This window comes from Eptesicus fuscus, chromosome 4, assembly GCF_027574615.1.
Source record: "Eptesicus fuscus isolate TK198812 chromosome 4, DD_ASM_mEF_20220401, whole genome shotgun sequence".
Lineage (NCBI taxonomy): Eukaryota > Metazoa > Chordata > Mammalia > Chiroptera > Vespertilionidae > Eptesicus > Eptesicus fuscus.
In genome coordinates this window covers 79,888,818-79,911,489 of record NC_072476.1, presented here as the reverse complement: position 1 = coordinate 79,911,489, position 22,672 = coordinate 79,888,818, and the positions used below count along the sequence as shown (strand labels likewise).

The 22,672-nt window shown below is 43.6% G+C and overlaps 1 protein-coding gene across 1 annotated transcript in view; it reads left to right on the top strand.

Moving 5' to 3' along the window:
* The first annotated feature begins 288 nt into the window (after positions 1-288).
* RGS7BP (regulator of G protein signaling 7 binding protein) overlaps positions 289-22,672 on the top strand; it is a 94,575-nt gene continuing 72,191 nt past the window's right edge. Inside the window, exons 1-2 of the mRNA XM_008161861.3 lie at positions 289-864; positions 1,785-1,951. Of these exons, the coding sequence (XP_008160083.1) occupies positions 700-864; positions 1,785-1,951 (332 nt within the window). The 5' untranslated portion in view covers positions 289-699. The remainder of the gene's footprint in view (positions 865-1,784; positions 1,952-22,672) is intronic.

Genomic DNA, 22,672 nt, shown 5'->3' with positions numbered 1-22,672 from the left:
TTCCGGCCCTATCAACGTGCGGGACCCAGAAGGACGTCAGCGGGCCGGTTCCCTGCGTCCGCCAGTCCCGCCACCGATTCATCTGGGATCCTCAAACCGAGGAGCCGGTAGAGACGAGGGATCAGGGCGGCCGGTTAGAGCCAATTGCCTGCTTCAGGGACTGCCAGCCCTTCCAGGCCTAGCAACAGGGGGAGGGAGGGGAAAGAGGAACCCAGCTTCTCTGCGGGAAGACACTGAAGCCAGAGCGACACCGCCCCCCCCCCACCTCCTCCCGCCCCCCAACCTCCCCACCTTGCAGCACAAGCTTTGAAAAGCTGCTCCCGCATCTGAATGGAAACTCAGCACCGCCCGGAGGCGCGCTCCTTCTCGCCCAGCCTTGCAATCTATGCCGAGGGGAAGGTGGTGCGAGCCTGCGCCAGCGCCCAGCTCCCGGGACGGGGCCGGCGATGCTGCTGAGCAGAACTTGACCGAGCCTCTTCCTCGCTGCTAGTGGAAGCGATGCTGCAGGGCACCGCCGGCGCTCCCCCGGCTCTCCTTCAAGCTGAAGGTTACCCTCCCGCGCAGCCAGCCCCAGCCCTGTGAGTGCCCCGCGCTTCGGTCCCCGCTCCGGCTGCTCGGCTGCTCGGCGCAGGGCAACGACTGGGCCGCCCGCGCCGGGGCGCACTGCACCAGAGGCTTCGGCTTGGTGGATGTGTATGCATGAGTTCTGCACCGAATGGGCGCAAAAAGCGCCCCAGCCGGTCCACCCGCTCCTCGATCTTTCAGATCAGCAAGCCCCAGCTGCAGAGCGGGGAGTGGGAACGCAGGGGCAGCGGCTCCGAGAGCGCCAGCAAAACCCACCGAACCCTGGACGACTGCAAGATGGTAGGTGAAAACTGCGCTTTTTTTTTTTTTTTTTTTTTTGGAGAAGAAATCGTGTATGTGTAGGTTAACCGTTTGCTTGAGTACCAGCCACTCCCCCACCCTCAGTCCTCCATGCCGATCACGTGCGCACGCACTATTTTTAAATCTGTAGTCCCCTAGGTTCGGGGTGACACCCAGGTGGTGACGGCCCCTCCAAGAAGTGCCAGGGCCAGCGTCTTGAGGTCATGCCTCTACCCCTCCGAGAGGGGTGGAAGTGGGAGACGCTGTTAAAGGGCTTGCCCACCAGGGAGGGAAAGGACAGCGAGGTGGAGGTGCCGCTTTGTGGGGAGCCGGCAAACAGACCCAAACCGAGTTGAGGGCACGGGGCCTTGCGGAGGGGCCTGGAGGGGGCGAACGTTCCAGTCGGAGGCTGTGCCCCGTCTTCCCATCAGGCTCCGGAGCCTGAGCAGTTCAGTGGTCCCGCAGGAGGCGAATGGTTTGCCTCGTATAACCTCTCTTTGGCCTTTACCAACTTCAAATTCATCTCCTTGCTGTAATCCACGGAGCGTTCTGGAGGAGAGTTCCCGGCCTCGCTGTCTGACAACCTGGGAGTGGCAATGGGAGCGCTCAAATAGGCTGCCTTCAGAAACTGAGTCTGAATGGGTGTGGGGGCCAGTAGGTCTGGAAATAGAGCCTCCACAGCCGGACTTCCCCATGAAAAATCAACACTGGCCCAGGACAAAGAGAACGTGCCATCTTTGTGTTTTAATCTTTAAATAATGTGTAGGCTTTTAAACCAGAGATTGGGCTGTTGTGGGGGGATGGGGGAGAGGGGGGGCAAAGGGGGAGGCTCAAGGGTCAGTGAAACCCCTGTTTATGTACACCCAAAATAGGACATTTTCGGATAAGCGTTTCTTGAAAGAAACTCACTTCTTTTCCAGCTTGTCCAAGAGTTCAACACGCAAGTGGCCCTGTACCGAGAGCTGGTCATTTCCATTGGGGACGTCTCGGTCAGCTGCCCCTCACTCCGGGCGGAAATGCACAAGACAAGAACCAAAGGCTGTGAAATGGCCCGTCAGGCGCACCAAAAACTTGCTGCCATCTCAGGGTAGGAGACTCTTGGCGTTATTTGGTCATTCATATGGAGGATGCATGCACATGGACATATCTACGGTGGCCAGGGACTCGGAGATGAACTCTGCAAATTTGGGGTTTTAGCCACTCACCCTGAGATGGGGAGTCTCTAAACAAACTATAGGCCAAATCATAATCAAAGGAAGTATAATCATCATGCCTCAAGATTATTTTGTCATCGGTTGCTAAAAATCTGCACAAAAGGCCTGTGCAGTAGAGAATCTTTGCTAAGTCCCAGATTCGCTAAACTATTTATACCATGACATGAATTCCTATGATGCCATTTAAAATAAAATCCCTAAAATAAAGTCTTGGATCTAATTTTCTCTCTTCACTGTAGTATACAAAAGGAAAGGTAATTTGTTTGTACCTTTGGTGGCATTATATTAGTTTCAGGTATATAACATAATGATTTGATATTAGCATACACTGTGAAATCATTACTACAATAAGTCGACTTTAACACTGTCACCAAAGTTAATTTTTTTTCTTGTGATAAGAACTTTTAAGATTTACTCTCCTAACAACTTTCAAATATGCAATACAATGTTATTAATTATGGTTGTCCTACTGCACATTACATCTGAAAGGGAAGTTTTAACGTAAGAAAACTTTTTAAAGATTGGGATAATTCACAAATCTAACTAAACCTAAGTTGCTTATGCCCTCCCTCCCCAATTATTTTTATGCATTTGTATCACATCTATGGATTCCCACGCTTATTTTAGATGATAATATAGTGAGAAAAAACTCTTTTGGGACTCTATCCACTTCTACCTGATCTCTCAATATGGGGCAAATAGTCATGGAGTTTATTAACAGTTCCTATTTCCACATAAGTACATATAGAAAGGAAACAGGAATTTTTATACAAATATATTAATTGTTTGGTTCAACTTGGATATAGCCTTTTATCTGTTTATCTGTGTGGATGCGGCTTTGTCAGAATACACATGCAAGTTAGATCACTTGATAATGTTGCAGAATGATCATTTATAGGAATTATATCTAATTTACCTGGTTGGAAGAATCGTTCTTTGCCATTTTTAATGCCAATATTGTGCATAGTGACTATTATTGGGATATAAAGATTAGAAAGCCATATGTTGCCTCTCTTAATTACTAGTTTACATTTGATACATTTGAGAACAAGCATTTTCTATCATGAAAATAGATAGAAAATCTATTACATGAATAATAGAGTATACCAATCTCCTTGAAGTGAAAGAGAAATGTTACAAACCTATTTTAACCAGTAGAAGTATAGAGAAGCCTTCTCCTTTTCTGTTTTAACTGTTATACTGTACTTAGCAGGAAGTGAAGCTGGGAGTGAATCGAGAAGGTGGGAGGAAATTAAGTGTTTCAGAAATCGGGGAAAGAAATGCAACTGTGATACATACCAGACAAGAATGGAGGGAAAAACCATCAGAAACACCAAGGGGAATAGTGGTGGATTAAAAATGACAGAGAAATAATGATTCGGAAGTAAAAACAGTTTTAGAACAGATCATTTTATACTCAGGGCTAAGGAGTAGCATCTTTGTAAACTTTTTGACCAAGAGTGTACCATGGGGTTATATCAGGATTCCTTTAAGTTGGAACTCAAATTGATAAACATGTTCTCATCAGAGAAGGTGGACTGGTTCAATTTAGTTTATTTTGTTATATGAGAAATAAAGGTTCTTCTAAGGTTTAGAAAAGGAAGATCCTGAAACTAATAACTAAAAGTTGAGTTTTGAGGATTTGAGATGGATTTTATTTATTCAGGTTCGTAGCCCTTTGCTCCTTGCTTACATGTTATCTGAGGGTTGATGTTACAGGGGCAGTTTTATAAGAATTAGTGGAAAAATATGTTGTTCTTAGAGCCTTGCCAAGGTCAGGCCATCTCTATAAGATATTCTAAAAAGTTTGAAATGTTTTCCTCCTTAAAATAATAATTAAATACAGTTTAACCTTCTTTCTAAAAAATGACAGCAATCTAATTGAAGGAAATCCCTTTAGCTCCTCACCATCTGGGCTCCTTTAATGAAGGATGTAATTCCCTGAGCGAATTCCATTCCTCATGCTGCTAGTTATGTGGGCTCTCATTTCAAACTTGATGTGAAGGCTAGAAGGGAGGCTATAGGATTCACTTATAGTAGTTTTATGAAGCAGGTTGGGTAAGGAGAGCAAAGGTTTTTGGGTAATTGTAGAGAGGAAGTCTGGATTTTTTGAGAGCCCATTATTTGCCGGCACACCCCAGCTAACTCATGGAATAGTACTTTGAAGGAGCGATTATTAGCTTTATCCTACAGATGGGTCTCAGAGAGGTTAAGGAACTTGCCTAATGGCCACATGCCTAAGAAGTGGCACACCTTTGCTCCAGCCCTACGTTTGCATGCTTCTGAAATCCACAATCTTTCCTCTACATAATGCTGCCGTTCAAAAAAGTGGTGTGTAAAAAGGAACGAAGCGCTGAGACATGCTAATATATGGATGAACCTCAAAAAGAAAAGTATGCTAAATGAAAGAAGCCAGTCACAAAATACCACATATTATATGGTTCCATTTATATGAGGCGCTCAGGAAAAGCAAATCTGTCAGAAACAGAAGTAGATTAGTGGTTGCCTAGGGCTGGGGGTGGGAACAGGGAGTGACTGCAAATGAGCTTGAGGGATCTTTTGGGGGATGAAAATGTTCCAAAATTGAATTATGGTAATGATTATGCAACTGTGTATTTACTAAAAATCACTAAATTGCATGCTTAAATGCATGAATTTTAAGGTATGTAAAGTATACCTTAATGTGTGTGTGTGTGTTTTAAGATGTGATCACCATCGCCATAATTAATGCTTGCCTTTCCTCGGCTTTATTCTTTGCTACATATGTAGCTTTTAGTGAAAGGTATAAGAGCTATAAGGGATGGGGGAAAGGAAAAGTTGGCTCTCCGTGCATTCATCAAGATGCCGGCCTGAGAGCTAACATCTAAGCACCAGTGTTTGCTCTGCGTAGGGTTACAAGTGAGGGAAAGGAGTACAGGAATTCACTCATTTCTTACCAACAAAGACCACTCCCTTCCTGTCTATCACCTGGTTTGGGGCCAGAGGAGAGAGACAAGATTGAAGGAGGACAGGGTTAAAAAAAAAAAAAAAAAAAAGCATGAAGCAAGATAAGTAGAAAGAGAAAAAAACAATGCATTCGAATTAAACAAACTACAATTGCTGCATGCCTCTTATTCCTGACCAATTGAGAGCCTCCAGGACTGGTGAGAACGAAAGAAGAAAGCTCAGACTGTGTTTCTCACTAACTGACATGGGTATGAAGACCATTGAAACACACACAATTGAAATACGTTCTCAAATTGTGTCTAGATCAGCAGAAGTTTGGGTACAGCCTTTTCTTTCAAAGGCATCTGACGTTTTCTGGACTGAGCCAGCCAGGTGCATCAGAAGTCTCCTCTGACTGGCTTGATTTATTGCAGTTATTGTACCTTTGCAAAGCTGATCCTCTCCTAAGTATTAAAGCTGAGGGGCCTTAACAATTAATTGGCAAAAATGATCCCACACTCTTTTAGCAGCAGAATCTCCCCTTCAACCGTATGTGGAAAGCCAGAATTATAAGGCCAAAGTGATGTTGCACTGCTGTGTGAGTGTGAGTGTGTGTGTGAGCATATGTGTATAAGTGGCTGTCCTGGCCCTGTCTGCTTGGACTTCCTCCCCCAAATGACTTCTGAGACACCTTCAAAGAATCCCTAGGGCTCCATGGCACAGAGAGAACTAATTTAGCACCATTACCTTATTTTATATTTGAGGAGTCAGATTTAGATGATTGAAGTGACTTCAGAGGCAACGTGGTCAAGTAAACCTGAGGATTTTGCAGTCAGGCAGACCTGGGCAACATCATATCTTTTGTGACCTTGATGGAATTATCCTTAACTCTAAATCTCACTTCGCTCGCCTGTAAACCAGGTGTCATGCTCACTCATGCGGTTGAGAGGATTAAGGGAGCCAGTATGTGGTGCCCAACCTGTCCATGGCACTCTGCCAGTCCCAGGCTGCTCTGAGACTGGAACCCAGGTCTCTCACTCCCTGCTCTAGTCTCTCACTCCCTGCTCCATCAACCACATCACTTCCTGAGAAGGAAGAGAGAGGAGCACAGCACCCAAGCCAGGAGTGACCTGGAGGAGCCAATGTCCTCCAGCAAACCCAAGAGCTTGTGCTATGGCTGGTGAGCTGGTGGTTTGGACTCCTTTTCCTGCACTGCTTCCGTGATGTCTACTGCACTGCCCTTTCTCCGCTGCCTTCTGCTGTGTCTGCTGAGGAGAGTGAAAAGTCAAGTTTAAGTGTGATAATGTGAGAGGCAGTACATTGTGTGATGGGAAAGAGCACTGACCCTAAATCAGACAGACCTGGTTAAAATTAGGGATATATACCTACTGATATGCAAGTTGCTTCACAGGGTGGTAATGGGTAGCCTGGTACATTGATTAAGTACATAGACTTCGTACTAAACTGCCAGTGTTCACATTTCAGCTGTACCATTTATAAATAGTGTGATCGTGGACAAAAGATATTGTCTCTCCTTGCCTCAGTTTTCTAGTCAGCAAAATGGGGTTAATAAGTAACAGGACCAAAGCGTATGGTATTATGAGGATTAAATTAACATCCATCAAGCACTTAGACAGTAAATGCTATTATTAAGTGTCAGTGGAATTATGAATAAGATTTAAAATGCATAAGATTTAAAAGTATATTTACCCATCAAATATTTTTCAAATAAATACTTTGGCTGGGATAAATTTTTGCTTACCTTAGTTTCTTACATTATCTTCTGACAAATTTTCCAGGTTATTTTCCAGATGGTTATCAAAAGGCCTCTTCTTTAAAACCTTAAAAACAATATGGAGATGTGAGGTGAGGGTTCAGAAGTACTTAAGTTTAGATATATGTTCTTTGTATAAATTGGCCTAGATGCTTCATAAATCATATATTTATAAAATCTATTCACCTCCCTCTAGTATGGCTGCGTGACACAGGACAAGTCTGTTTCGCTCTGTACATCTCAGTGAGAGGGTTGAACTTGAATGACTTGTGAGTCTTGTGGCTCCAGCGTTCTAAGTTAATTCATGTAGAATCACGTTTGTTTACAGAACCGAGCTATGAAAACACAAGCACTGTGGAGGAAGTTTGAAGACTGAATGCCAGAAATAATTTGTCAAGCTGGGAACACAGTATGATCACAGAAAGAATCTTAATTTCCTAATGGCTTTCTGGAACAATAGAACGAATAACCTAGAGACCCAAGCCCACAAATTTCAGGCTTTTCCCTCCAGCAGTTACTTTCCTGGCCGGTCATGCCTATGTTCCCCTACTTTTCAACATCTCTCTTCTCATTCTTTCTTCTGTTTTATTTATAGGAGGGGGTCTGTTTTAGTTTTATTGGATTCCTACTTGACTTTTCTGCTCTACTTTTTCCAGGCCCACTTCTAGCTGGGTCTTGTCCGTTCCCTATCCTGTTTCCTGGGAAGTTAGGAGGTGCTAGAAGGAGAATAGAGCGCTGGCCAGTCAGTAATGCTCCCTTTCAACACTTGGGCTGAGACAGTGGCAGGTGTGTGGCTGGTGGAGTACGCAGAAGTGCTCGGTGCCATGGAGGCAGCTCGCTCGCTCAGCTTCCTTTGCTCCACATGCTAGAGGAGGCCTCGGTGTTAGTGACAGAGGCCTGGTTGGCAGGCAGGCCACTCCACCCACTCTGTCCTTTAGCTTCCCTTCCTATTACAGGTGTTTTCGCTTCAAATTTTTAACTCTCATTAATCAAACAGTGCGAGGTGAGTTACATCTGCACCAACAGAATATGCTGTCCATCAGCCATAATGCTGGGAGACAATTCTGTATTAGTTTGCCAGAGCTGTAAGTGACAGAGCTCACAAACTGGGCTTACCCAACAGAAATGTCTGGTCCCTCAGTTCTGGAGGCTAAAGGTCCAAGACCAAGGTGTGGGCAGGGCTGGCTCCTTCTGAGGGCTGGGAGGGAGAATCTGTTCCTCTCCTGTGTGTGTGTGTGTGTGTGTGTGTGTGTGTGTGTTCAAATTTTCTCTTTTTATATGGACATCAGTTATATTGGATTAGAGGCCCATCTTACTCTAGCAGGACCCAATGCTTATTACACCTATAATGACCTATTTCCAAATAAAATCACAGTATGACGTACTGGGTGTTAGGACTTTAACATATGAATTTGGGGCAGGGAAGACAGACATAATTCAACCCGTAGCAAATTCACATCTGCAGTAGAATGCACACTTTGGCCTGCATTGCCCAATGGGGATGGAGTTTTGCCCAGAACTGTCTATAGACTCTCTCAACACTTGCACACTAAAACTTCCCAGTGCCCAGTGTTTTCTCGTTTGCAAGACCGTAGCTCATGTCAGGGGTGGGGGTCGTGACCCTGGAATAGAAGGCTTTCTGTGTGAGATGGATGTGCTTACCAAGGTACTAAATCCCCACTACGGTTAGCACTTTGCTCTCACCAATGTAATTACTGGTATCAGAAGGGGGAACCGAGATCCTGCCGCAGAAGAGAAGGTGTGGGGAGTGAGAGAGGTACCTGACAGCCCACATAAGGGGCTTCACCTTCTCAGGTGTTTGTGGGAGAAGAGCAGGTCATGGTCACCTGGAGGTGCTGATACTGCCACATAAGGACCAGAAGCGTACTCTGGAGCGAGTGGCAAAGCGCGGACTCGCACCAGGTTAAAGCAGAGTGCTATAATTAGCAACGAAACTAAATATGACATGGAATCCAGACGAGTGCTCTCCCGTTGCTTGTTGAAGTTTAGCCTTTTCCTGTTTGAATAATCTAACGGCTTTCACCTTGTTAGAGCCTTCTGGATAGATTTCCAATTAGAGGGGAAATTAGATTGTAAACCAAACTTTAGGGAAACTTGTCACTTTATTATTTATACTGTGAAGTCCAAGAGAGCAAGGCTGTGTTCATTCGCATTGGCACCTGGGTGCCAAGCTCGGTGAGGATGTACGTGTCTTGCTTGTTCATTCAGGGGACTTAGTATTTTAAAATCTATTCTTCAAAGAAACTGTGTCTTTGACATAGACTTTAGTAAGAATTGAGAAGCTAGATTAGCTTACAGTTTATGACATTTCTATTGCATTTGACTGTTTCTTTCTCGTTTGTAACTATAATGTCATTTTTAAACAATGGAGGGCTTGAGGAGCTCACCTCAGATGGATTCCTGAGGCATGGGAGCTCATTATTACAACAAATCGGGGGGCAGTGTATACTACAGAATTACTCATAAAGTAATCATGTCTAATTGAGGTTATCTGACAAAATATCTCCCTCACCTCTGTCTGCCGGGTGGTTTTATATTGAATAATTAAATAACAATTTTCCATTGAGATTACCTTTTCAATCCATTCTTTAAACTTTTGGCCCTTAAATGTTTAGTTGTGTCTCATCCAAAAAGATAGCCATATAAATCATAGCTCCAGAGTGGTAACTATACCCCAGTCCGTCCATTTATTTCCTCTGCTCTACAAACATGACTTCAAATAAAAACACACAAGAAAAAACCTCATGAAAAATATTTAATTGCTTGTCTAAATGCATATATATGTAAACAAATACTAACATTTGTGAATAGACCCTTGTTAGGATAAAGTGTCTGAGCCTTTAAATAGAAGAGCTGATTTAGCAAATAAAGGCTTTCCATCTAAGGGGAAACTCTAGACACCATCAGGTTAGCAAAAATCAGCTTAACATTTGCAGCTGTAGATATATAGTAAACTAGTTTGAGTTGGAGTGAAGGAGGGAAATATATTAACCAGAAGTCAAACCCCTAGCACAGTGGTCGGCAAACTGCGGCTCGCGAGCCACATGCGGCTCTTTGGCCCCTTGAGCGTGGCTCTTACACAAAATACCACGCCTGGGCAAGTCTATTTTGAAGAAGTGGCGTTAGAAGTTTAAGTTTAAAAAATTTGGCTCTCAAAAGAAATTTCAATCGTTATACTGTTGATATTTGGCTGTTGACTAAAGAGTTTGCCGACCACTGCCCTAGCACATTCTTAAGTTCCCCTCCACCCACTCTGTCAGTTACAAAGTCCTCTAGTGTTTTCTTTTTCAGTGTCTATTGTCTCTCTCCTTTATTCCCATTTCTCTGGTCACTCTCTCAGTTCAGAATCCTGTCCCCTCAGGCCATCAACTATTGTAGTGCCTCCCAGTGGGTCTCTTTAGTGTCATTCTCTCACCTCTTCTTTTCCATTGATCACTAGATCCGAACTAAGCCTAAAATTCTTCTCTGATCTCCTCACTTATTTGCTTTAAAACTTCCAAAGATTCCCATTGTCTAAAGCAATGTTTCTTCAAGTGTGATCCCTGGGTTGCTTGTCTCAGAATCACCTGGGGCACCCTCAGACAAAGAAGTGAAATCTCTGAGGAGCGAGGCCTGGAAATCCAAATTTTTAACAAGCAACACTCCATCCCCCAGGAGATTCCTGAACATGCTAAATATAAGGCCTGTTGGCCTGAAGCAGTGATTCTCAACCTGGGCCGCACATTGAAGTCACTTGGGAAGCTTTAAATAATTGCTGATGCCTAAACTCCATCCCTAGAGTTTCTGATTTAAATGATCTGGGATGCAGCCTGGGTATCGAGGTATTTTTAAAGCTCCCCAAGTGAGCATCTTCATTAAAATGGATTATATTGGGCTCCATTTAACTAAAACTTCAAAAGAGCAATTGCTTGAAGGCACCAGGGTTTATTCTCTCACAGAAGAACAGCCCTGGAATGGGCAATGCAGAAGTTGTCTATCCTCTTTCTGTCGCCCATTCTTAGTTTTTCCCCATCCCCCTCACTTTAGGATACAAAATGCTACAGGAGCCCCATCCATCAGCCCAAGTTCCAGACTAGAAGAAAAGTGAAGGGTAAAGACCCCACTTCCCAGCTAGGTCAGCCCTCTTGATGCAGTCCCAAACAAACCGTCCTCCCAGGCTGTGTGGCAGGGTGCCCCTAACCACAGGGAAACTGGGGAACACATTCTTTGTCATTGCCAAAGGAAGACTTTATTAGTTAGGAAAAGGGAGAGGAGGGGCACTAACACAGCCTGTCACAGCCCCCAACCTGTATTCCTGGACTTACCTTTTACCATTGAACTGGCAAATCCTTTACCTACTCAAACTGTCTGCTTTTTATTCCTTAAGTGTGTGTAACAGGATAGCCCTACCCTATGAGTCTACATCTATGGTTTCTCTCTGTAAAGGCATACTCTTTAGCTATTCAAAGCAATAATTTCCTCTCCTTAATATCAAGGTCGTACTTGCCATCTCATAGTCCACCATGCTACCCACACAAAAAACAGTAACAGAGGGCAGGGTCTCAAATGGAATAAGACTGTACTGCTTTTAAATGGACTCGTGAAAACGATAAGTGGTTTAGAAAACCATGTGGGAGAGCAGGAAGTTAGGGAAGATGCCTTTGAAAGGGCTCGAATAGAATTTTCACAAGGCAGGATGTGAAATGGGAGAGGGCCTGCAAGGATATAAGGAGTGGCACGCAAGAAATCAATTTTAGAAAATCTACCTGAGATTGACAGGGACTCTCTAACCCATAATTCCATAAATTATAAACCCATTCAACATCTATGACAGTATTTCTATGGGGAAATATATTCATTTCCAATTCTGGAAGTCATCTTCTTTTCTGGGAACCTATTCGCAGAACACTCATCCTATGCCTCATGCTCTTGTAGCTGCTAGCGATACAACAGTTCTGAACAAAATAGGCAAGGTTCCTGCATTGATGGTGTAGGAGGGCTGAAAATTGCTATTTTCTGAATATTTGTGTCCCCAGAAAATTTATATGTAGAAATCCTAATGCCCAATAAGATAATATTAGGAAGTGCAGCCTTTGGGAAGTGCTTAAACCGTGAGGGTGGAGCCCTCATGAATGGGATTAGTGCCCTTATATAAGAGGCTCCAGAGGGCTCTCTGGCCCCTTCTGCCAATGTGAGGAAGCAGCAAGAAGGCACCACCTATGAGCCACAAAGAGGGTCCTCACCAAGCACAACCATGCTGGTGCCTGATCTTAGATTGCCCAGACTTTGGACTGTGAGCAATCCATTTCCATAATTTACAAGCCACCCAGCTCATGGTATTTTGTTGTAATGCTCAAATGGACTAAGACAAAAAGAAACAAGCCAGAGAGAGAATGTTTCAAATAGTGATAAATGCAGTGAAGACAATTAAAAATAGGATGATATTATTAAAGAATGATGGATGCAGGGCAGGAAGTTCTTTTCAGATAGAGTATTCCGAAAGGCCCCTCTGAGAAAGTGCTTTTCTACCTTGGTATCGGACTTAGAGAAGGGATCCTCATGTGATGATCTGAGAGGGAAGCATTTCAGGCAGAGGGACTAGCAGGTATAAAGGTCCTAAGGTGAACCAACCCTGGCATGTCTGAGGAAAAGAGAAGGACTGGGTTACCAGTTTGGAATTACCAGTTTGGAATTATCTTCATCTGCAGGTAACACAGGCCAGATTTTGGTGACTTAATTAAACACATAAGGGTTTATTTTTCTCACATATTTAAAAACCCAGTGTAGGGGACAGCAAGCATCGGTTCATGGTTCAAGGATATCAGTACTGAGATTTCTATGGTGCTCCATGCCTTTTCCTCAAGGCCCCGAGAAATCGTGTCCATGTTCCAGGCAAGTAGGAAAGACAGAGAGCAGAAGGCAAAGATGTAGCCAATTAAGTGTGCCCCCCTTTAAAGGGCTTTCTCAGAAGGCATATTCCCATAAACATCTAGTTGGCCAGGACTGTCATGTGGCTTTCCTGGCTACAGGTTATATGATCTGATTTATATACATCTTTCTCCAAATTTGCTGTCTAGGGAGAACAAAAATACTTGCATCTGTAAGCCAAAGCCATGCTTCCTGAGGCATCCTTCACAAGCCTGGGGAGACAAGCAGGGTAGGGTGCTTGGATGGAAGAAGTGAGGAAAAGGGTGCTGGAATGGTGAATAAGAAGCGCAAGGAGATCCCTCAGCACCTACCTCTCCTTTCTGCCCATCTCTGTGTCAGTTTGTTTGCTCACTCATATTTTCATTTAACATTGAACCACCTGTCATGGGCCAGACTGTGTGCTAGGCTTTGGAAGTATAAAGATAAATAAAACACAGCCCCTGCCCTTAGGGACCATATCACCTAGAATCTGTGTAAGGACAGACCTATAAATAAATCATTGCAAAACAGTGTGGTCCGTGTGGTTATAGAGATACACAGATGATAGTGTAGAGGCATAAAGGAGGCAGCCATCAGCTCCACTTGAGTGGGTGTAGCCAGGAAAGACACTTCATAAAGGGCATGCTGCCGCTTATACTGGGCTCCGAAGAGCAAGCAGCAGTGTCCTTTCTCATATTTGTGTGGCCCTGGGCCTCCTCCAATGAGTAAACCTCAGGGGACACTATTTGTCTGTCTTGAACCAAGGATCTCGAAATAGGAGTTCAAATGCATGGAGAAGCAACTCATGTGCTGTACCCTTTGAATATATTATTCCATGAGTAAATGAGTTCATCTGAAATATTTACTTAGAATCCAGTGGGATAATGCTTTCCCAGCGAGCCCCTTGCCTTCTTAGAGGGGCCCCAGGATTGGCTGACATGCTTTCCTTCCCTTCCACCGCCATGGGCTGTTATTTCCACTCAGAGTCTCTCCTCCCCTGGACATACTGCAGGACAAGGGTCTCCTTAGCCAGCAAACAGCTGATTTGAGGGTTTTACGTTTCCTCAGTCACTAAGGAAAGAAAGGGAAATAGCACAATGATGGCCCCACTGAAGCCGCCCTAGAGAATGTGAACTGATCCTGGCTCTGCGTTCCTGAGACCTCAAGCACTTCTCTCTGGGCCCCGAAACTTTCAGACTTTCTTCCTCCATAGGTCTACTCAAATCGCTCCATCCTTGACACCTCCTCCTCGTTTGTTTGTTTGTTTGAGCCAGGACTAGAACTGACCACATTGGGTCAGACATGGGCTCAGGTCTAGGTAGACTGAATTCTGGGTTTCCACACCCGACCTGCTTCTCCCCAGGACAGTGGTCGGCAAACTCATAGTCAACAGAGCCAAATATCAACGATTGAAATTTCTTTTGAGAGCCAATTTTTTTAAACTTAAACTTCTTCTAACGCCACTAACTAACTTCTTCAAAATAGACTCGCCCAGGCCATGGTATTTTGTGGAAGAGCCACACTCAAGGGGCCAAAGAGCCACATGTGGCTCGTGAGCCGCGGTTTGCCGACCACTGCCCCAGGAGATGACATTTGAGGAGTGGGACACACCATTACCACAGGGCCACTGGCCTCCCAGGGCCACTCCAGACACCAGTGAGCACCGGGGTGAAAAAGAAATGGAGGGAAGGGTGAGGAGTGGTACTAAGTGTTGGAGGGGCTCAAAGGAGAGACAGCTTCCCACTGGGGAGATGGGGACATTCAAGAAAGTTACGTTGAGGCTGGGTGAAAAGAAAGCTTCAGAGGAAATGAGACTGGGAAGGGATTCCCAGACCAATCTCAAAACACCATTTGTTCAGATACCCAAACCCCTTGTCAGTAAATCCATAGGAACTCCTGTTCCTCAGCAAATGGAGTTTGAAATCTTACCAGGAATCATCTAAATTGTCCCCCTCCTGGGATTTTCAGTCTTTGGCCAAATTTATGGCTTGTTAGAGCTTCAGGCTCATAGTTTTAGACTCTTATTCCCTTCAGTGGGACTAATTTTGAAGCAGTCCAATTTGGCTTAGAATTCTTATTTCCATTCTTGCCATCTACTCACTGAGCTGAGGAATTATATAAAGGTGTTTTGTTTTTTCCTTTTGCAGTATCAAGAAACAGATAATTTCTGATTTTTCATCTTTTAATGTCATTCCATCACTGTGGAAATGCCTATTTGTCTTAGAATTAAAGAATAAACCATTCCCCCTCACCTGCACCCAAATATTTCCGAGGATGAAATACATTTTAAGTGACCACATCTGTTTAGACTGAGTGTGGCTTCAAATTATTTCTCTAAAATTTAGTATTAGGTTATTATTGTACAGACACCAGTAGCTCTGATGTGGAAATGTGAAATGAGTTCAGATATCTCTTTAGGTGTAATCTTTGCAAAAGAAATATCATCAGTATTCATTCTGGGAAAATCGTGCTTCATACTTCAATATTCCAAAGGCATTCTCCAACTTCTGAGAAGGCAATTCCGTGGGATGTGAGGGGGAAAGAGGCAGGAAAGGAGGATGAATCAGCTGGAAAGGAAAAAAGAAATTGGGGAAGGAGGAACTAATTTGTTCTTTGGGAACTATGTTGATTAAGGAGTCAGTCGGTACTGACAAAAGATAAAGGAATGAGTTGAAGGGGAAATAAAGGAGAATGAAGCCGTGGGGTTCCTGGTTGGAGGCAGTATGTCATTCAAGGTCTCCAAATTCAGGTCCACTGGGGCCCAGGTAGGCGATGTCAAAAAAGTGAAGAGGCGCAGGTGGGGCTGTGGTGAGCTGGAAAGCACACACCTGCAGATATGAAGCAGGCAGCTGCCACCCGGGTTGCTGATTCCCAGGTGGAAATGCGGGCCAAATGTGCCATATTTTTTTCTTTCTTTCTTTCTTTCTTTCTTTTTTTTTTCTTTCTTAAAGGAATCCATGAATTCATGCTTGTGTGTGAAGTATCACAATTTTTAAATGCTGACTGATAGAAAATATTTGCCAACCACAAGGGGACCCCAGCCATTAGTGTCCACCTCTTTAATGATCATCTGCTTGCTTGTGCTGGATTCTTGCAGATTGTTAGATGTGAAAATAAGAAAAATGCCAGGATGTCTCATCATTTCTGTTTGTATTAGTAACTTTGACCTGTATTACCTTCTTAATTTCTTTGTTGCTTTCAGAATGGCACAGAGAGTGTTAAAATTTGTCATCACCTGTCACTCATTTTTAAAAAAGAAACAAACACCTACCAAAGAGGGCAAATATATTCTGGCCTTGAATTGTCGGTTAATTAAGGCAAACTTTTAGTGAGCCTTATGAATATATTAAACGTTTCTGGAATTAAAACTAAAGCAAGAAATTCCTTCCCAGCATTCGGTGTGTCCCTAGTCCAAACTCAAGATTCAGTGTAGCCCAGTGGGTCATCCATTTTTCTCTTGCCCTTCCCCCTGCCTTCCCCTGCCTCCCTCCAACCATCGGAACAATAGCTACTGGGACCCATATGCCTTCCCAGGTGATCTCATGAAGACCCTCACGCTCCCAACCATGGCAAGGGTTCCTTGGGCCTATTGCTTTAGAGCTAATGGGGGTGTTGTATATAATTCCTTGACTTCCCAGAGCCTTAGAGACCCCCGAGAGGTACGCTTCCCCTTAACTGAATAAATAGAAGTCACTATCACTATGGATAACTAGTGCTTTACAGGATGCAAAGTACTTCCACAAATATCATGTCATGGAATCCTTTCTATACCATTATGAGCTGGGAATTATTTCCCTTGTGTTATATATGAGGAAACTGAAGTTCTAAGAGGTGAAGTATCTTGGCTTTGGCCACATAGCCTGGAAGGGATAAGGTGGAACCAGAAGCTAGGTCTCCTGGTTCCAGGCCACAGCCAGCCCTGTCCACTGCACTGCAGGGACCACTCTCCCCATCCTCTGTCATTTGCCTTTAAGGAATTTCTATATAACCAGAGCAGACACCATGCAGATTCTTCTCTCCCCTGTGAATGGACAAGCATCTCCTCTGCTTGTACTCCCTCCTTACCATCAGTGCATGTTCTGATGCAGACCTGAGGCTCCAGATTACAGGAGGGACAGCAGGGAGTTCCCAGGAGCAAATCCACCGGAAGGAAGAAGGAATCAGCACTTTGCTATAATGCCTACGGGACTGGTGTTCTGGGTATAGCAAGGCCCCTAAACTCTTCCCAGCCCAGGTCCTGGGATGGAACCTGTGTGCATGAACTGAAAACTGAATCACTCAATGCTAGAGCTTTGCAGTCCAATTAACTTTGCTTCCAGATGCTTCTCTAAATAAATGGAAGACAGAGCAAGCTGTCTTTTTCTAATTCTCAGTCTCTGACCTGGAGAAGTGGTGGGTAGGCTCTGTGTTCCCAGCCTCAGGGTACAATTTCCAGCTCCACTGTACCAGGAAGGGGAAATGACAGGATGGCCAAGTTCTAGTCTGACTGGCACCTCTGTGGCTCAGGCCAGCTTCCTGTGGCAGTGAGCCACTAAGGGACTGCTTAGATACCTACCAGTATATTGCATAAAGACAGCCCCAGGATGCTTGGTGATGCCTGGGGAGGCTGGCTGCCACCAAGCAGGTGGGGGCTCAGGGCTGAGAGCTGAGAGCTGAGGGCTCATGCTAAAGGGCTGTGTAGCTGTGAGTTCAGGTGGTGAGAGGCTCAAGCTGTAGCACCTCATCTGCCCCAGCTCTTCCCCTGGGCCAGCTCTAAAGCAAACATTCGGAACTCTCAGCCTGATGGTGACAGTCAAATAAGCACTTTTATTTCAACTTTCAAGATAAAATACCCCATGAAGTTGGCTAAGAAGTCACCAGAGTAACATGGATGCTGTTAGCACCAGAGAGAATAATTGTCGGATGGTTCGAGTTCCCTCTTTAACTCATAGCAGTGATGCTAATGGGATCCTAGGAGACCTCTCTGTGTGGTCTTGGTTCCAGAAGCCCACGGTGCGGAGCAGTGATCCTAACCCTGCGGCACATTCGAACCCCTGGAGGAGCTCTGGGAAATACTGATGCTCAGCTCCACCCAGATCCATTAAATCAGAATGTCTGTGCTGAGGCCTAGACACGATTTTTTAAAAAAACTCTGTCAGTGATTTAAGACCCTGCGGTAGGGGTTGAGGACCACTGGTGTAGAAGGAAGAGGCCCATACTGGTAATCAGTTTAAAGTTTTAGCCAGGCTTTCAACTGGGTCATTTTGATCAGTTCTCTTCACTACTCTGAGCTGTAGTTTTCACATAATTTCTTAAGTTTTCTGTAAGCTGCAACTGTGTATGTACAGGACAGCATCACTTGCAACAGTGAAAAATAAGAAATGTTCTCTTTATCCAAATGGGGTTAAACAGATTACAAAATACCCGGGTGCTAGAATACTAGGCACACATTTAAAATGACATTAAGTGAAAAAAGCAGATTATAAAACACTTTTACAGTATGACTCTATTTTTAAAACAAAATGAAAATTATATAGCGGGATATAATTGCAAGAATGCACACCAAAATCTTTACAGTTTTTCCTTTCTGAATAAGTGAGTGACTTTCATTTTCTTCTTTTCACATATCTGTTTTCTATATTCTCAGTACTACTAAATAACCTGTACTAAATATTAAGGGGGGGGGGGAACCTACTCACACGTCAAGCCTTGACTATCTAGGAAATCTCAAATATAATTTTCTTCTTTATGTAGAGTTCTAGGTCTTCTCTTCCTTTTCTGCAAAAACCTGGTGCTTTGCTTTTCCTCTAGGTTACCTACAAAATGTGCTACCCTTAGACTTGTTCATCTTCCTGATTTGGAAGTGCTGTTCTAAAATATATATATGAAAGCATTTCTCCTGCAGTATTTGTTCTGGGTCCTGGTGGGGCTGCCCCATTTCACTGGTGAGAATAATTAGAGAGGAAACAGACGGGAGAAGGTCAGGAGGACAGAGAGCCAGGAGAGAAGGCGTTTGATCCGTTTTCCTTCCCCAGAGCATTCTGTCATATTTTTGCCTGGTGTGTTGGTGGTTATGAAGATGAAATGAGAGGCAGCAGTGAACAGACGTAGCACACATTTAGGCACACATTTTGGTTCCTTTGTGCATGCCTCTGAAAGGAATAACGTAGCTACTTACCGAATGTGGGACCTCAGAGCGTTCTCATCCCCAGCAAGCTTCATTTCCACCCCTGAAAAGTGAAGATAGTAATAGTATTAACCTCACTGGGTTGCTGTGAGAATTAAATGATGTGATGTAGTTTATGTAAAGCATTAAGCAAACATCAAACACATCCGTGATTAATACATGCAGCTGTTATTATTACACCTTATTCAAGTATTCCTTAACCAAAATACCTTGCAATATTGGTAAGACTTTCATTGTAATCCAGAAAAAGAGAATTGTACTAGCTTATGGCTTTAACAGTTTGGGGTAGGAATAATAAAAAAAGATTGGAAGATTATATTTTGATTAGAAATGTATTTTTTGTCATTTCAGTCCTAAAAAAGAAGAGTATTAATTCAAGTGTTGAATCCTCTGCGGTTTGACACCAAGAATAGAATATTTCATTTCAGAAAGAATGCCTTAGAGAAATGATGAGCCACTGATAAAGGCGGTTACACTAGAAAATGACTTTGAGTTTAAGGCAAGTATTTTTTTGTTATAAAAGTGATTAGACCTTTAAAAATGTTTTCAAAGCAACACACCATATGCATATAATATAATGTGTCTTGACTTTTGTTGTCAAGGTTAAGATTAAAAAGAACCAGGACTAGGTAAAGAAATGGGGGAGGGGGAGGAACTTTATCAATTCACAAGCTTTGTGGAAATAGAGTAGGAGAACATTGATCAGTGGTCCCCAATGTGTGATGCCCACTGGAATCACCTGGGGAACTTCAGAAAGTACTAGTGCCTTGGTCCTACCCTTGGACACTCTGATGGATGTGGTAAGGGTGTGGCCTGGGCTCCAGAATTTATTAGATATCCTAGTCAGTGATGGCGAACCTATGACACGCGTGTCAGCACTGACACGCGTAGCCATTTCTGATGACACGCGGCCTCATGCCGAGGATGAAACATTTGCTGCTCCTGAGGATGAAACATTTGCGACTAGAGTCTTCGAGTTAGTTTTTTCCTCAAAGTGACACACTACCCGAGTTATGCTCAGTTTTTTGGCGAAGTTTGACACACCAAGCTCAAAAGGTTGCCCATCACTGTCCTAGGTGATTCAGCTGCATAGACAAATTGGAGAACTACTGGCATAGACAAAGGATCCACCTGAGCAAGCGTGCCCCACCCTGGGCCTCCCTTCCTCTTTGCTCAAAGGGATGTTCCCAGGGTGTGGCAATGAAGAGTAGCCCCACATGGACCCTCTTTCCTTCTCCCCCTTTTTCCTGCCCTCTACTGAAGAGCTACACCAACTACCCCCAAAAATTTATGTTATGTCATCTAAGACCAACGACCAGATGTCAGACTTAGCCCTTGCTGTGCCAGCCTGATGCCACCTCCCCTTGTCTGTATCTCCCCCTCAGTTTCCACAGCCTTCCTTCACTGGTGCCTGCGTCACAGGACCAGAAAACTTCCATTTCTGTCCACTAAAAGCCTCCTTGGGTAGGACCTCACTTTATACTAAATGACATCGGTAAACCAGGAAAACATGTTTTGACCACTAATTTTAGTTAGAAGCCAAAGTTCTTCGATGGTGGCCTCAAAGGACCTGGTGATCAATAAGCAAATGAGCTGTGGTTTGAGCTCTGCTCATTGTGTGTGTGTGTGTGTGTGTGTGTGTGTGTGTGTGTGTGTCAGGGAGATGAGTCAAAGAGAAACAGGTTCTGAATGGAGAACAAGGAAGTTATCTACTCATCTTTTCAATATAGTTTGTTTTTTCACTGCTTACATTGGAATAAGATATTTTTTGAAACTAGAATTTGAAGTCACCTCCCAGGCTATATCCAAAAAAGAAAAGCAGGAGATATACTATAACAAATGTGGATTATGTGCAAAATGAGATTACACAGAGGAGATTTTGTTGGCCTGGGATCATAAAAATAGATTTAAGATTTAAAAGTGCCTTCATGATCAAAATAATCTCATATTGTCCATAAAACATACGTATCTCTGTGATATTTTTATTCTTGTGCGGTAAGTGAAGAAACGGAGGTTCATAGAGATACACTGTCTTCCCAGTGTCACACAGTCAGTAAATGGTAGGGTCAGTATTTGATTCAAAGGCCACTAGACTTGCACTGTGCCAGGACTGAAAGAACACAGTGTCTGCAGATAGCTTAAATTTATTAGATAAATAAATTTATCTTCATTTCATTCATTATTGCCAGGCATAGGCTTAGCTCTGTTACTGATCAGTAATTGAGAAGATGTATCAATTATGTTTTTTTTTTTGTTGTTGTTGTTCTTGTTTTTGTAAGCAAGAGTAGCTAGCTCTAAATATCTTAAGCAAATAGGAGGCGTTATTGGAAGGTTATGGGAAAATTTGAGGGAGGGCTTCAAAAACTGACATGAACCAAGAAGACCATACAGAGTGCAGAGCAGAAACACGCTAGCCTAGACCTTGTTCTGGCCAATGCTGATGGACGCTGCTGCCCAAACCAGTCCTAGCCATCCCTCCCGCTTAGATCACACCCTGCGCTTCAAGCGCTGGTGGGAAGGCCCAGTTGGTCCATAAGCATCCTGTCTGCAGGCAGGGGCGGGAGGCTCTCTTCCCTTCACCGTCTGGAGTGGAAAGCAGGACATTGTGACTCCTCAGTGGGGATTGCCCCGCAGAGAGAAGGGCTGAATAGGGGCTGGCCAAAGAAATGGCAAATGTTCCCTACAGAACAGCACTCGTTTTAAAACATCTCTCTTTTTCTTGCAGTTTTAGAAAATTTTAAAGAGATGTTTCTAAGGAATATTACAAGCTACTCTAAAAAACAAGAATATCTTCATTCTTTTAACTTTAAAAATACGTTTAATCACTCAAAGGCATTGGAGACGTCAGTTTGCACATTGAGAGTAAATTTCTGCAGCTGGGGAGTGTGTTAGGCGGTCTGAGGGGGCATACTCTGTCTGGTTAGCTTTCTAACCAGCTGCAGTGCATGAAGTCCCCGTGCAGTAGGGTTAGAGCGGCTCTCAGCCAGAGTCTGGAAATACCCTCCTCGTTCGGCTCTTAACTCAGCTGACATTTATAACACACTTTTCTATGTACCAAGCACTGAGGTATTTTGGTACCTGGTTCTGGGAATACAAAGATAAAAAATTCATAGGTCCTGGAATCAAATCTTGTTTATGCATGTGTGTGGTGGGTGTGTCCTTGCACGTATGATTTTTGAATGTGTGTAGGTTGCAATGCAAGAATTAGAGAGAACCTGATATTTCAAACCACATAAGGGATTTTGGTAGTTTACAGAATCCCTCTATCAATAACACTGGAGTACCAGAGAGACTAATATGTTGAGACAGCATTAAATTTTTTCATCATCTTTAAAATTCACCTCCTGCTCCATTTTTTAATGTCCTCTTTGCTACATGCATACACACACAACTAAAGAATAAAAACTCCTTTATTGGTAGGTAAGTACTATTTTTAGAGAAAAATCTCAGGTCTTGAAAGATTTTGTTTCATAAATATTTCTGGCATGCTTACTGTCTTTCAAAAAAATAAATAAATAAAGAGGAGGGAACTCACCAAAGACACATTTATCCTTAAAGTCGGGCTAATTTAGGTGATACAAACTGAGCCGGAGCCATACATAGGAAGAGCCGAACAATGACTTAATGTTATCATTGTTTAAATCTTGTTCTAGACAACGCAGACACCACCACAATTTGTTGTAATATCCTCTTTCCTGAAGTTGTACCGGGCTTGTATCCGCTCAGTGTCTGTTTTCATAAACCGAAACAGAAGGAGCTGCCCAGAACAATGAGGCTCCATCTGCAAAAGCTTTAAGAAGATGGGCTCTTAAAGAGCCTTTA